Source organism: Vicugna pacos, chromosome 22 (assembly GCF_048564905.1).
Source record: "Vicugna pacos chromosome 22, VicPac4, whole genome shotgun sequence".
In the NCBI taxonomy this organism is placed as follows: Eukaryota; Metazoa; Chordata; class Mammalia; order Artiodactyla; family Camelidae; genus Vicugna; species Vicugna pacos.
In genome coordinates this window covers 29311044-29326069 of record NC_133008.1, presented here as the reverse complement: position 1 = coordinate 29326069, position 15026 = coordinate 29311044, and the positions used below count along the sequence as shown (strand labels likewise).

Sequence of the window (15026 nt, the reverse complement as noted above, 5' to 3'; positions counted from 1 at the left end):
TAAAGTGATGATGTTAGGGTCAGAGTGTGTCTCTACATGATTTGCACTTTGCAGAGTATTTTAAAGTTGACTTATTTTCAGAATTGGTTTTCTCGCTGATGTGTTCAAGGCTATAAGTTTTCCTCTGGGCACCCCTTTGGCTGCATTCCATAGGTTTCATAACATAATGTACTGTTTGAATTGTCCAGTTTCAAAAACTGTAATTTCTGTGTTGATTCCTTCTTTAACTCATGCTTTATTTAGGAATGTGTTCAAAGATTTCTCATTGTAGGCCTTTTCAGGGGAGGCTATTACAGAACCTACTCCTGAGGCCAAGATCAGGTTATCTTATTTACCGTCTTGCTTCTTGTCATTTATTAAGCTCTCTACTGCTGGCTTTTATAAATGGTCCATATGTGTTTGAGAATTTTGGCACTGGGGGATATGCAGCTTGATACATCTATTTGACTAAGCTTATTAATGGTGGCAATCACTTTATTCACTTACTTACTGCCTGAAGGATCCTGTCATTTCTAAAAGGGTTGCGCCCACTCTTTCCCAGGCTGGACTCCTGCCCTGAGACCCTCTTCTCACCCCTGGAGCATCTCTGTGAGAACAGAGGGAATCTTTCATCCTGTCTCTGGGTCAGAGAGGGAAGGGACCTGGCAAGGGTGTAGACACAGAATGGCTCACCCTCCATCCCCCAGGATCTGACTCTGGCTCAGAGTAGGGCCCACTCATTGGGTGGCCTAGAACATGGGGAGGAATAGTGCTCCCAACTCAAGGCTTCCCTCCATGGACTCCACTCCATCTCTGGCTGTTCTGGGGGCTGTGGATAAGCCTGGCTGGGATATGAATCTGAGCTCCACTGCAAACCATTATGTGACTTTGGGTTGGTGCCCACCCCTCTCTGAGCCTCAGTTTCCTCATCTATCTATTGGGTTGATTCCCATCTCACAGCGCTGGCCCGTGGTTGATGCTCATTGGTGATCATGATTATCACGGGAATAACTATTACCAATGAGGCAGCCCCTGCAGGGCCAGAGCTTGGGTTCTGGGTTCAAATCCCACATGACCCCTTAGATGCTGTGTGACTTTGCACAAGCAACACCACCTCTCTGGGCCCCACGCCTCATTAGACTGTTTACACAATGGAATGAGAATATATCAGCTCTCCAGGCCTCTGCCTGCCCCCTGGATGAGACAGGATAGACAGGGTCATGACAAAGACTCCACCACCGGCCGGGGTCAGACGACCTTCCTTTAATACAAAGTCGATATATCTACATACACAGAGGTGGGAAACCACCCAGCTGCTTCCGTTTGAATAAACAGTGTTGAAAGCAGCGGCAGATCTGCTCTTGTAACAAAGAGGAAAACTTGCTTGCTCAGGGATGAGGGTGGGGGATTTCATCTTTCTGTTTCTGCCCCCAAACTGCCCCGTAGTCCCAGGGGGGAAGGGTCCCTGATCCGGGGCAGCACACGGCCTCTCTCTCCCCGAAGAAGTGGGAGCCTCCCATTTTGTTCGGTCCTCCTCCTCGGGGTGGGAGACAGGGCGCTCAGGCTGGGGGGCGGGGGGTCACTGCCATCTCCTCTGGGGCAGTGCCCACCCCGGTGGGCTCGAACCCGACGCTGGTGGGCCCAAGTCCCCCCACTGCCCCACCCTCAGAACGGTCCTTGATATGTCTGAGAATTGAATTTCAAAGCAAAAACAAACAAACAAAAGCATTAAAAAAAAAGAAGAAAGGAAACTAGGAGCAAAAGGTCCTATTCTTGAGCGAGGCACACCTTCAGACGGTAGGAAAAAGAAAAAAAAAAGCAAGCCACGGGGCAGGCTGAGCCGCACGCGCCTGCAGACACAGCCGCCACACGAACGTCTTCTACGGTGAAAAAATAGACTGCGGACAGAATAGGAATACGCCGTTTTTCTTTTTAAATTTGTTGACTGTCTTTTTTTTTTTCTCCTGTTTGTGTCTTCTTTTAAAAAAAATGAAAAAAAATACACTATTTAAAAAAAAGGAAATGTCACTGAATACAGTTACACTGAGTTCGAAAGAAAGCTGAATCGTGCCCGCGGCCCGGCGGCCCGGCGCGGGGAGGGCGAGGGCCCAGGCCGCGGCGCCCGCCCCCGCGGGGTCTGGGGAGAACCCCTGTTTGCTCACCGCCCCCCTCCCCCCACCCCGGAATCTCGGTTTTTTTGGAATCGGAAGGAAATGAGGAATGTGCCAAGTATCGAAGGCGGCGGCCGCTCCAGGGAGGTCGCTGGGGCCGCGTCGCCCCGGAGACCGAGCAGAAGCGCGGCGGGGGGCCCAGGCCTCGGGGCGCCCCCGGCGCGGGAGGCACCGGCCGGCGGGGTCGGGCCGGGCCGACCTGGCTCTAGGTTGCATAGTGGTCAAAGCTCCCGAGGTACTCCAGCGCCGCCTGGTAGCAGAACTGGTACTCGTCCTGGGGGGAGGGGGAGGCGGGGGCTCCGTCAGTGCCTCTCCGGCTCTGAAGCCCCCCAGGGCTCCCGGTCGCCCCGGGAGAGCCTCGCTCCTTGACCCTGCGCCTATGCTAGGCTCTCCACCTCCTCATCTCCCACAGGTCCTGCTCATCTTCTAGGACGTGGCCACTTGGCCGCCACCTGCCACATCCCCCTGGGGGCGACAAGGCTGCGACTGCAGCTGTGTCTCCCCAGAAGCGGGAGGGTTAGAGGATTTTGTTGAAATGCCCAATGTGAATATGCTGACGAAGTCCCTCCCCACTCTCGGCCTCCCTCAGGATCTGTGGCCTGTGTCGGGGTCCTGGCCGAGCTTGAACTTGCTGTGACTCAGCGGCCAGGACAGACCACCTCTGCCCACTCTGAGGGATGCTTCTCAGCTCTGCACTTCAGCTTACTCTTGTGTCTCAACCCCCTTCCGCCCACAGGGACCCAGAGCGTGGCAGATGCGAGCCCATCTCACAGAGGAGGAGACGGAGGCGTGAGGCTGGGCTCCACCTCCCGTCCCGCCCTCACCTCCGTCTGCACCATGGCCGGCCTCTGGGTCCGCAGCATCTTCACGGTCTGGAATATGTCCACCACGCCTTCGTACCGCATCCGCTCCAGCACGATGCTGAGCGTGATGAAGACGCCTGTCCTGCCCACGCCGGCACTGTCAGGGTGAGTGCGGCAGTTCAGGGCCGGGTTCTCAGGGGAACCCGACTTGACCACCCGATTCCTCAAGGATGAAGAGTCCAACCTGGACTGCCCTGAGGTTCGAGACTGTCCTTGTGAGGCCTCAGTTTCCCCAGCCGACCAATAGGCTGGGGCTTGGTGGAGAAGCTCACCTGCAGTGGACAGAGATGGGGCCATCCTGGCCGAACTGTTCCTTGGTCTTGTGCACCTGGCCGATGAAGTCGATGAAGCCCTCCCCCGACTTTGGCACGCCCTGTTCCGGCCAGTCCGTGAACTGGAACTGCCGGACGGTCCGGGACTGGCCATCCTGGGATGGAGAGAGAACCTGGTCTTGCTACAGAGGTCAGCGGCAGCCACAGTAGTTTCCCCGCCCCAGCCAAGCTCCAGGCCCTTCTCCATCCTTCCCCAGCCTCAGCCCCATTTTCCGCCATCCACCCTGATAGCCCATTGTCTGGCACCATCTTCCATTGGGATGTTCCAGTCTTTTCTTTCACCACCCAAGGATGCCAAGACCATCCTCCTCACCATCCTCTAACTTCACTGAACAGTGACACCATTTCACATGGCCACTGTCCACACCCCCACCACCCATCTGTTCCCCTCTCCAGTCCCATCCACCACGACTGAAGTAACATCCAACACCACTGTTGTCCACCATCTTCCATCCTCCACCACTGACTACTCACCATCTTTTATTGCCCACCCAATGACGCAGTCTTCCACCAGCCAACACTGGAATCTCATCAGCTTCTACCAACTGCTACCCAACATTGTTATCTCCTATCCTTTGCCATCCACTTCTGGTAACACACAATCTTTGACCATCCAATGATGCCACCTTCCACTGACTTCCTCCATCCCCACCACTCAACCATCCTTCTCTCCAACCTCGTCTTCTCACTACCCAGCAGTGCCATCCAGCATCATCGCTCTCTGCCATCTTCCATTCATCATGACCCAATGGTATTATTTTCCACCATTCATCTCTAGTAATTCATCACCCTTCTCCATCTAAGGACCATCTTCTACTGACATTCTTCATCCTCCTTCATTCATCACTTACCACTTTCCAGTCACATTCTCTACATCAAAATGGTGACTTCCAGTGCTACACTCTTACCCTGATGGTCTCCATGTCCACCATCTAACACTTCCTTTCTCCAATCCCACCTTCCTCTATCTCGTACCATCAACAGCACTGTCTACTACCATGGATCATTGACTAGTCATCACTCTTTACTACGTAAAGTCATTTCCCATTGATTTTCCCCACCTGCCACTGGCCAAACACCTGCTCTCTCTAATCGCATCTTCCTCCATCCATTGCTGATAACACATCACATTTTACCAACCCATAGTACCTTGTTCTACTGGTATCCTCCATCCTCTGTTATCCATGCACTCCCATATCCAATCCCACCTTCCTCCCATCCAACGCCATCCTTGTTTAACAGCCTCCACCACCCAACACCATCTTCCCCTGATTCTCTAATCCCACATGCCACCAGTCCAATGGCACCATCCTGCACTATCCAAGCTGGATGACCAGCGATGCTTTACCACCCACGGGTGACATCCTGACTGTCATTCCCCATCACCTCACCCGCGAGTCCTCCAATCCTCTCCTCCATCGCTGACTCTGACCCCCCGTCACCCAGTGAGGCCACCTTTAGTCTTCGCCTGTTCCCATCCAGTACCTGCCCTCCTCCCATCAGCCAACACCACCGCCCCCGACTGAGCCTTCACCAGCCAATGCCGCCCACTCTTCACTCGCATCTTGCCCAACACAGCGGTGCCAATTCCTACTAGCCAATCTTCACCGTTCACCCCTCTCTTCCAATCTACAGCTCCAGTTTCCACCAGCTCTCCTCCACCAGGCTTTCAGCCCTCTGGCTGTATCCCCCAAGGGTTGTCGCTTCCAGGGGAATGCCCACATTCATTCCCTTTTATGTGATCGCCTCGGGCCACGTTCCCTGGTGAGCGGTGTTACCGCACTCCAGCGGGGTTGCTGTGGGGTCGTGGACGTGGCCCTCGCTTCTGCCCACCTGATGCTGACTCGTGATTGGCCAGCTCACTCGTCTTCCCCCAAACCCTCATTCCTCCCCCTGGGTCTTTGCTTCCACCCTCAGTTGGCGAAGCCCTCTCCAGACCACTAGGGGGACGCTGAATAGCCTGTAGGGTCCAGCCTGGGTTTTGGTCCAAACTCACCCGGGCGTCTGTGACCTTAAACTCGCGCAGGATGTACTGAGGCATATTGTATTCCGCCATCGGATCCACCACGAAGTACTGGTAGCGGGCGGAGCGCTCGGCTGGCCAGTACTGGTGACACTTCTCCTGTCGCGGGGATGGCAGCTGTGGTCAGCCCCATCCCGGGCCGGGCCCCCGCCCCACCCCGCCCCCCGCAGCCCCCTGCTCACCCGGCCCATCTCCCGCAGCTTGGTCAGCATCACCACGATGGTCGAGTTGTTCTCCCACAGCATGCGCCAGAAGTCCTCCGTGCTTTCGGCCAGCGGCCCCTGCGTGGCGATGTAGGCCTTCTGCTGCCTGCAGGGCGGGGTGTGCGAGTCCAGGGTCACCCCCTCCCTGTCCTGTTCAGCTCTCTAAATGACCTCGTTTCGCACGTGGAGAAACCCTCAGCCTCAGGATACATTTCAACTCCTTGAAGGAGCTGCGGGTCCATCTGCTGACCTCTCCCGCCTTCCTCCTCCACCTCCCTCGAGAGCTATTAACTAATTGCCATAGTTCGCATGGGCAGTATCCTAGTCCTGGAACACCCTCCCTTGGCCAGGGTTTCTCCCCCTCAGCACCACGGACATTCTGGGCTGGGGAATGCCGCGTGATGGGGCACCACTCCCTGCATGGTGCTGAGCAGCTCCCCTGGCCTCGACCCACTAGAGCCCAGGTCCTTCCCACCTCTCTCCCATTTGGACAATCAAAAATGTCCTTAGACTCTGCTAAACGTCCCCTGGGCGGCGGAGTTCCCCAGGCTGAGAACCTCTGAGGGAGAAGAGCCGGTGGAGCCGTGCTGCGGACATCAGCCATCGGTTAAACGCACGTCGGAGACTCCTTCCACCTCAGGGCGGCACGGGGCCGGCAGTGTCTGTCTAGCTCTCTCCCACGCAAGACTAGAGGCCCCCCGAGGGCAGGGCTGGGGCCTTCTGCGGCCCCAGCATGGCCCAGCAATGGCCGGGGGGAGGGTACCTGTAACCGTCGATGAAGCTGGCGTTGATGTAGTCGGAGCCCTCCACGCCCCGGATGGGCTGCAGGCAGACCCGTGTGCTCTCGTAGGGCATGATGTTTACCAGGCGGTTCTTGAACTTGTTACAAGGCAGGTTGGCACTGATGAAGCGGGACGTGTGGGCTTTGGAGTTGGCCAGCCGCTGCAGGGTTGAGGGGGCAGGGGGCTGCCATCAGGACAGCCTCCAGCGGATGGGGGGTAGGCTGCTGTGTCCAGGGCTGGAGAGGGCTGTGCGAGTTCCTCCAGAGCACTAATGATGGGGTGGCGCGCAGGGGGACGCCAGACCCCGTCCTCTGGTCCCCCGCCCCGCCCACAGCGGTCTCCCCCCACCGCTGTCCCACCTTGAACTCAAGCTCCATGCCGGTGACATGCTCGCCGGGCTCCACCTGGGCCAGCTTCTGGATGTAGGCGTAGAGGCTGCGGGCAGGGACCTCCGTGTTGCCGCAGCCCACGGCCTCCAGCAGGGCCTCGTGGATGAAGCTGTACTGGTCCTCGGTCTGCACCATGTAGTTGCGCTGGGACCGCATGAGCGTCACGTGGCCGTACACGTCCACCGTCTTCTCGGGCTTGATGCGCTCCAGCATGGCGTCGATGACGATGAAGCAGCCTGTGCGGCCCACACCGGCGCTGCGGAGGCAGGCCCGGCCATCAGGGGCCGCCCGGGCGGGAGAGGCGGGGTGCAGACGGGAGCCGCGAGCGGAGGACAGGGCCAGGTGTACCTGCAGTGGACCACGATGGGGCCAGCGTCCGGCGGGTTGCAGGTCTTGACTCTCCGCAGGAAAGCCAGGAATGGCGTCGGGTACTCGGGCACCCCGTGGTCCGGCCACGCCGTGAACTGGAACTGGCGGACCTCACGTTTCTCGCTGGAGCCGTTCTGGGGACCACAGGGACACTGCCTGTCACCGCAGCCCACCGCCCACGTGCAGGGGCCCAAGTTCAAATCTCTAGACCAACACGGCCCTGGGTGCCTGACTTGGATGTCTGGCTGCCCCTGGACAGGGGGGTGTCTCCTCCTGTGAGGCATCTCACACTCCGGGCAGCCAGCACTGCCCCCACTTTCTCCTGAACCCATCACACCCATCTCAGCTGACGGCAGCTATGTCCTTCCAGGCACTTGCCAGAATTTAGGAGTCACCTTGACTCCCCTCCCCCACCCTCCCACATCCAACACATCAACAGGGACCCTCAGCTCTGCCTTCAAAGTCTATCCGAAGCCCATTTCTCACTCACTCCTTCGATGGTGACCACGCGGGTCCAGCCCCATCATCACCCATCCAGACGAGAGCAGCCACCTCCACCCTGGTCCCCAGGCGCCCTTCCTCCCCCAAAAGTCTATTCCCCTCACAGCACCCAGAGGGCACCAGTGAGCACCGGAGCCAGGCCCTGCCCCTCCTCTGCCCACAGTCCTCCCTGGGGTGAAAGCCCAAGTCTCCCCTGCAGCCCGCAAGGTCCTGCACCATCTGCCCCTGCCCCTCCCTGCCCTTACCTTCTACGCTCTCTCTCACTCAGCTCTAGCCACACAGGACTCCTCACTATTACGAAAACACCCCAGGTACAGTCCTGCCCCAGGGCCTTTGCACAGGCTGTGCCCTCCGCCTGGAATGCTGCTCCCCCAGATCTCATAGCTCCCATCCTCACTAACTCCAGGTCCCCCACTACATACCCTACTCTTCTGTTTTACTTTTATGCATCAGGTTTCCTGTTGCTTCACGCGTGCGCTGACCGCGTCTTGTCTGTTACGAGGCTGTAAGCCTCACAAGAGCGAGGCGTTTTATCTGCCTTGGTCCCTGCTGTGTCCTGGCGCCCATGTCAGGGTCTGACACACAGTGTGCGCTTAGTATGTGAATGAACTGAAAACTCTTGCTCCCTCTTATCCATCTGCTCCGTTTTCTGGCACCCGAGCCAGCTGTGTGCTTAATGTTGAGACAGGACCTGGCTGGCTGTCAGGAGAACATGGTGGTGCCAGGAGCACCTCCCCTCCCCATCATGACAATAAAAAGTATCCCCAGACATTACCAGACGTCCCCTGGATGGCAAATGCCCCAACTGAGAACCACCGCTGGCACCGTGTTATGGATAGCAGCCATCAGTTAAATACGTCTCAGAAGAGTCCCTCGGCCCCAGCCCCGACTGCCCACCGTCTTCCATCCAAGGCTGGAGGCCCCTTGAGGGCATGGCTGAGGTCACAAGCCTAGGCTGGGTGAGGCCAGAGGGCAAAGCCCTGGGGGGTGACTAGTGGCAAAGGGACAACAGATTCATTGCTAAATTGGACTCCGCTGGTTTGTCCTACCGCTGGTCTGGAGACAAGAGCTGCTCCATCCGAGTCTCACTGTCCCCTTCCATGACGCGGGCCACAGGACAATGTGGTCAGCCTGAGTCAACATGTTTGGTTTTTTCTAACCCAAGGGGAGCTCCCAGGGCAGAAGCTGGGGTCCTCGTCTTCCTCCTCCACCCCCATCACCCCTCCCGCAGCCCCCAGTCCGCACCTGGGGCCCTACCTTGTGCAGGGAGAAGGTCCGCACACAGAACGTGGCCAGCTCGATGGTGTCCAGCAGCGTGACCTGGATGAAGCCGTAGGTCTCCGTGCCCCTGTTGGGCCAGTACTGATCACATTTGATCTGGACCGGGCGAGAGAACGGACGTGAGCGTGGGCACGGGGCTGGCCAGGGGCTTGGGGGCTACAGGGTCCAGGCCTCACCCGTGATTTCTCCTCTAGCCGTGTCATCATGACAATGGTAGCGGAGCGCTGCTCCCACACCATACGCCAGAAGTCACCGAAGGTCTCGGGCAACGGCCCCTGTGTGGCGATGTAGGCGTTCTGCCGCCGGTAGCCATCCACGTAGTTGGCGTTGATGTAATCGCTGCCCACGATGCCTGCGGCCGGGGTGAGAGGCCAGAGATCACTGGGGGCACTCTGTCCTCCTGGGCTGGTTCCACCAGGCCCACCACTTCCTGGAAGCCCTCCTGGACTGCTCCAATCTGTCCCCAAGGGTATCGTGGAGTGTATGCTTCATGGTTTCTCCCCCTTAGCACTACTGCCACTGGAGGCCAGAGCGTTCTGTGACCTATGGGGACCATCCTGTCCACTGTAGGGTATTGAGCTGCATCCTTGGCCTCTACCCTCTCACGAACACCCCACCCCTTCTTCCAAGTTGTAGCAATAAAAATGTTATCAGACACTATCAAATGTCCCAACTGGTGGAATTACTCTGAGAACCACTGATGTACAGGAACAGATAGAAAAATGGAATGGACAGCGGCCATCAGTTAAATACATATCTAAAAACTCCTGGTGGCTGCTGGCCGGAGCTGGCCAGGCCTGTGACCAGACTCAGGCCTGTTTCCCCACCAGCCCCCGAGCCAGTCCACTCTGGCCTCGCCCTGTGGCCAAGAGGCGGCCTGGGGTCTACGAGCTCTCTGTGGAATGAGGAAGGGCGGGATGGAGGCTGGGCCCTGCGCGCTACCTTCGATGGGCTGGAGGATGACGCGAGAGTGGTCGTAGGCGATGACGTTGGCGTAGCGGTTCTTGGGCTTGTTCACCTCCAGGTTGGAGTGTTCCCACGTGAACTGCTGGCCCGGGTCGATGGACTGCGGGCAAGGGGAGGTGGAGGGTGTCAAGATGGGGCTTCTGCAGGCTCAGGAGGGTGGGGGGGAACAGCTCACCTCATACTCCTGGGAGAGCTTGAGGCTGTCGTTGGCCTTGAGGCGTTCCGTGTGCTCCGCCATGTCCGCGATGGGGATGGGTGGGTGGCTGAGCATGCCTGCGGGCAGAGCAGACCCGACGGCGGCCGGTCACTCGGGGGCCAGCCCTGGGGCCAGGGGATGAGGGGTGCTCTACAGTGTGAGTCTGCGATGGACGAGCCGTGGTTAGAGGGAGTGGCAGGGGGCGGGGACCCCAGGCCTGTGGGTCTGGAGGAGCAGCATAGGGGCTGCAGCCCCTGGCTGAGCCCTGCTCCCAGGGCTTCCCCTCCCCAGTCCCCCTCCACCAGTTGGGGACGCAGGGGCTGGGAAAGGGTCGCCCTGCAGGACTTCAAGCTCCTAGTGCCTCGTGGCAAGAAGCAGGCAGGTGACACAGAAATGAAGAAGCAGATGCAGCTGGCTGGGCCTTCAGAAATACGTTCCCGGGGTGGGGGCCGGAGGCTGATACTCCTTTCCACCCCTCTGGGACCAGAGGGACTGGAAAGTCCTCTGCTAGGTGGGGCTGAAGGATTGGGAGGGGAGACACAGGGTGTGTGTGTGTTGGATGGTTGGAGGTTTCCCCATCTGGCCATGCACCTGCCCCAGGTGCATGAGCTCCTGACCTTGGAGAGTTCATTTTCTCATCTGATAAATAGCAGTGATGTCCCTTATCTTCGGAGCCCCCAGGTGGGTGGCTGGAAGTCGTGGGGTGGTCCTGGCTCTTTCCTCCCGACATCCGGGCCTGCCAGACCCCTTCCTCTCCTGGGGCCGGGCAGCCAGGCAGCCAGGCATGCGCTCACCCACTCACTCAACCGCTACAGTGATGGCCCCACGCCGACACCGGAGTACCAGTGTTAAGCCAACACACGATTTGCAGAATTGACTGGTAAAGTGCTGCTGTTCTGAGTCCCTGCCACCCTGGGGGCTCCCTGAGGGCCTACATTTAAGGGGCCTGAGGCTGGTGTCCGTCTGACCAGTGGGTGGGCTCCCGCTCTCATGTGCGGACACGTCTCGCCTACATTCCTGACCCCAGCCCTCCCCTCTGCTCCACACGCAGTCACAACCCGCGCCCTAAGGGCCCCGCGGACCAGACCCCTGCCCCCCTCGAGAAGCCAGTGCAGGACAGGTGGGCAGAGAGAGGAGGCGGGATGGTGAAACCACGGGTGAAAACAAACGGGCGAAAGGAAGCCGAGAACAGAGACACAGGAACTAACTTTCAAAGTGAAACCCCGGCTCCCTGAGGGGGCTGCTGAGGCCTGAATCTGCAGAAACAGCAAACAATAAATAAATGAGAACAGGCGGGGAGCCCACCTCCCCACGCCCCTCGCTGGGTGCACGCACAGCGGCCGGCGGACAGACGCAGAGGGCAGAGCGACTTCAGCACTGAGGGACACACGGCTGCCCCGGCCCCAGCCAGGGAGCCTGCTGCAGCTGCAGTGTGTCCCTGTGACTGGACATCAGCCAGTCCTGATTCTCAGCTGTGACTTTGGAAAGATACCAAAGCTTCAAGTTCTTCTATCAGTATGTCCCCACAGACCGACCTGGACTTGGGTCCCCTGTTGGGGTCAGCAGAGGGGATTTTGGAACAGATGCAGGGTGGTGAGGGAGAAGCTTGAGGGCAGCGGAAGGACGTATGGGCCCATGCCATGAGCTTTACGGAGGACAGCGGCCATCAGTTAGACATACACGTTTAAAATTCTCATTTGGGTGGAAACAGAATGGACCTAAGCTAGTCCAGAAACAGAAGAGAGAAGGGAGTATGTCAGGGGTGCCAATGAGAACTTTGATGAGCTCTTACGGAGAACTGCAGCCACCAGTTAAATAGAAATGATTGAAATTCTCTTTAGAATGAAACAGAGCGAACACGAGACAGTCCAGCAACAGAAAAGAGAAAGAAACGTATTAGGAACAGCATGTTAGGCTATGCATGAGCCCTGCAGGAGGGCTGCAGGCATCAGTTAAACAAATGTTCAAAATCTCCACTTGGTTGGAAACAGAGTTAACAAGAACCAATTCAGAGACAGAAAGTGGAGACTGAGGCGTAGAGAGACAGATGTTACTATGCTGGGAGTTCACATGGAGGACGGCAGCCATGAGTTAAATGGAAAGTTCCTTGTTGGTCAGAAGCAGCTGGCCTGAGCCCGTTAAGCGGGAGGAGACGGGGGTGACGTGTGGGTCACTGTACGTGAAGATGCTTCAGGGCAAGACCCCAGTTCAGTTCTCCTACCAGGTATGGCAGGTGAATTGCTGAATCCTGTCAATCTACAGTGAACTCTGAAGTGGCAGGGAGACCATGAGCATCGGTGGCCACGGAGGGGAGAGGGGCAAGGCGTGGTGGAGGCGGGTTTCTGTGCCTTGCCAGGGGCTCATCCCGGGCAGTGCGGGCAGAACCCTCACACCCACCACCAAGTGGCCGTAAGGCTCAAGTGTGAGCAGCAGAGTTCTTTCTGCCAGAAGAAATGAAATAGAAAATTTCTTTGTTTTCAGATGTCCTTTAAGCTCCCAGACAAGACAGCAACCACCAGGTAAATGCAACTTTTCAAAAGCCTCCCTTGGATGTAAGCAGAACCAGCCCATGGCAGTTCCAAGCCCAGATCCACGTTGGAATCTGGGGATCAGGAGTTTAGCTGCACCAGGCACGTTCGGTGGAGGTAGATGGAGATCCACCGGGGTGCAAGCTTCCTCTCCCCGCGTCGCTGAGGTCCCTGGCAGCTGGGGTAAGCACATACCTGGTGTCTGGAAGTTAATGCGTCTCATTTCCACAGGGTCCTTGGGGTGGTGGGGGGCGAGGTCGGCATTGTTCAGTAGGCATTTGGTGCGGGGCTCTGAGTCCTTGCGTTTACTTCATGGGAGTAAGCAGAAGTCAGTGAGTTCCAGGGCGTGCCCAAAGACACACGGGCACGTGTGTGAACACGCACAGGCGCCACGCTCGTGTGACCCGGCTGGCAGGAAAGGGACCCTGTGCGCATGCGATTACGGGGTCGGTCCCAGGACCATGCATAGACACGTGGGTGACGGCTGGAGCAGCCAGGTGCCCCGTCACCCTGTGGGCGCAGTGCCACCCCAGTCCCCCTCCCCGACCTCTAAAGGGGAGGACTGGTTCTCACCTGTCAGGCTTACTGCTCCCGAAAGCAGATACAGGTAAAGAAGAGGGAAAAAGAAGACCGGTGAGGGTGTGCTGGCCATAAATGGTCTGCTGTGTGACTAGGCGGCTTTCTTGCCCTCTCTGAGCCTTGGCCTGCTCCAGAAAATGGGGCTAATCCTCCGGGCCTGGGTCTCCCGCACAGAGTAATGTCTCAGCCCTCCCCTTCTAAGCTAGGAAGTGTTAAGCATGGCGACGACAATTACCGTCCAGACAGAGGCAGCCTCCACCCCAAATCTTCCTGCTGAGTGGAGAGTGGGGCTTAATTGGGGTCAAAGCACTGGCCAGGCTGGAACCCCACCCTGCCATTTTCCAGGCTGTGTGACTTTGATAAAGTCGCTTAACCTCTCTGAGCCCTGCTTTCCCTGTCTGTACCATAGAAGGGTTCTGTGATAATCTCCTGAGACGACCCTTCCTTGGGTCTTTCCCCCGCCTCTTCTAGGAAGCCCTCCCTCCTGTCAAGTAGGGGAGTGCAGGGGGCTCACTTCTTGTAGAGCAAGATGGCAATCACGATGCAGATGATGAAGACCACCGCCAGCACGGGCCCGATCACCCAGATGAGCCCCTCCTCGCCGTCCACAATGGGCTGGGGGTCTGGGTTATCCAGCTGGAAGGGGTCTGAAAAGGGGCTGGCCGCAAATGTCTGCAGGAAGGGGATGGGGGGACCTCCGTCAGTGCCCATCCTCCTCACGGTGGCCAGATGGCTCTTCCTCAGATAGAAGTCTATGTCCATCCCTACTCTAAACCCTCTGATGGCTCCCGAGAACCCAGTGCCTGCGAGGCCTGGCCCTTGCTAACCTTCTCTCTCCCTATTCCCCACTCTGTTCCAACCACTCTGAAATTCTTTCTGTTCCTCCTGCACCTTTAGGCCTTTGCACATGCAAAAGCTGGGGTGCTTTTTCTTTACTAAACTCGTGCACACCTGTCAAAGCCCAGTTCCAAAGTCCTTTCCTCTCAAAAGTCTTCCCCTTGGGATTCCCTCAACCCCAAGTCCTTCCCTCTGCCAGCTCTGACCACAGGGAGCTGGGAGGATCTGTGTCTGGCTGTGAGGTCAGGGCCCTGCAGACCGAGGCCACTCTGGGGCCTGCCTCACTCGGCGGGTGTGGCTGGATGTGGGCAGATGCCATTTGGGACTTACAGGCTCACTCTTCTGCAGCACGGCGAGCACAAAGAGAACATATCGGTGGCCAGGCTCCAGGCCCCTGTTGTCAAAGCCACCATACTGCTTCTGGTCGCCGGGATGGAAGGTGGGTGGCAACACTGAGAAGCGAGCCGCGATATAGGGCCGGGGCACCTCCAGCTGGCGGGAGTGCCGCAGGCTGCGCCGTTGCAGCCGTGCAATGTCCTGGATCAGCTGTGGGAACAGAGGTGTGTGGGCTGCTCAGCACCTGGCTGGGAGCAGCTGGGCTCACAAAAGCTGGGACATGTGCAGTGGTTGGGCCCCAGACCCTTACCTCCTCCAGGTCCATATCCTCTGGGCTGCCCAGCGGGGTCAGGAACTGGCCGCCACGAGACTTACGTAGTGGCACCATTACAATGAAGTAGTTCCTATCAAAAGATTAAAGTCATGGGAGGCTGTCTACAGGCATGAAAAAGGGATGCTATCTGGGGCTGAGTTGGGGAGCCACCCCCTCGAGATCTTCCCCTCTGCTCAGTGAGTAGACGGCCCCAATAACATACACCTATAGTTCCTGATTCAAACCTCCAGGCTTTTGATTATTCTATACTTTTTGCCTAGAAAGCTTACCCTGTGCAATTCCAGTTGACTATTCAACATAATAGAAGTTTGTTGTTGGTTTTTTTGTTGGGGATGGGTGGAATTAGGTTTGTTTACT

The 15026-nt window shown here is 57.6% G+C and overlaps 1 protein-coding gene and 2 long non-coding RNA genes across 14 annotated transcripts in view; 2 read left to right on the top strand and 1 right to left on the bottom strand.

Moving 5' to 3' along the window:
- Positions 1 to 1222: 1222 nt before the first annotated feature.
- Positions 1223 to 15026, bottom strand: part of PTPRS (protein tyrosine phosphatase receptor type S) — a 96149-nt gene continuing 82345 nt past the window's right edge. For 4 of the 12 annotated variants that reach the window (XM_072947891.1, XM_072947890.1, XM_072947899.1 and 1 more), the window contains 18 exons: positions 14646 to 14739; positions 14330 to 14545; positions 13677 to 13834; positions 13157 to 13168; positions 12779 to 12891; positions 11264 to 11311; positions 10035 to 10132; positions 9836 to 9959; positions 9070 to 9245; positions 8870 to 8989; positions 7091 to 7245; positions 6713 to 6998; positions 6335 to 6513; positions 5551 to 5677; positions 5342 to 5467; positions 3286 to 3440; positions 2975 to 3110; positions 1223 to 2424 (listed from right to left, as the gene is read on the bottom strand). In XM_072947891.1, coding sequence (XP_072803992.1) covers positions 2356 to 2424; positions 2975 to 3110; positions 3286 to 3440; positions 5342 to 5467; positions 5551 to 5677; positions 6335 to 6513; positions 6713 to 6998; positions 7091 to 7245; positions 8870 to 8989; positions 9070 to 9245; positions 9836 to 9959; positions 10035 to 10132; positions 11264 to 11311; positions 12779 to 12891; positions 13157 to 13168; positions 13677 to 13834; positions 14330 to 14545; positions 14646 to 14739 — 2392 coding nt within the window. In that variant the 3' untranslated portion in view covers positions 1223 to 2355. The remainder of the gene's footprint in view (positions 2425 to 2974; positions 3111 to 3285; positions 3441 to 5341; positions 5468 to 5550; positions 5678 to 6334; positions 6514 to 6712; positions 6999 to 7090; positions 7246 to 8869; positions 8990 to 9069; positions 9246 to 9835; positions 9960 to 10034; positions 10133 to 11263; positions 11312 to 12778; positions 12892 to 13156; positions 13169 to 13676; positions 13835 to 14329; positions 14546 to 14645; positions 14740 to 15026) is intronic. The other 8 variants (XM_072947895.1, XM_072947902.1, XM_072947894.1 and 5 more) reach the window with 3 other exon arrangements.
- On the top strand, positions 3031 to 14958 carry LOC140688482 (uncharacterized). The gene is made up of 3 exons (XR_012063212.1): positions 3031 to 3118; positions 12537 to 12766; positions 14348 to 14958. It is a non-coding gene; the product is annotated as an uncharacterized lncRNA (long non-coding RNA).
- LOC140688483 (uncharacterized) lies at positions 3391 to 5377 on the top strand. The gene is made up of 2 exons (XR_012063213.1): positions 3391 to 3475; positions 4981 to 5377. It is a non-coding gene; the product is annotated as an uncharacterized lncRNA (long non-coding RNA).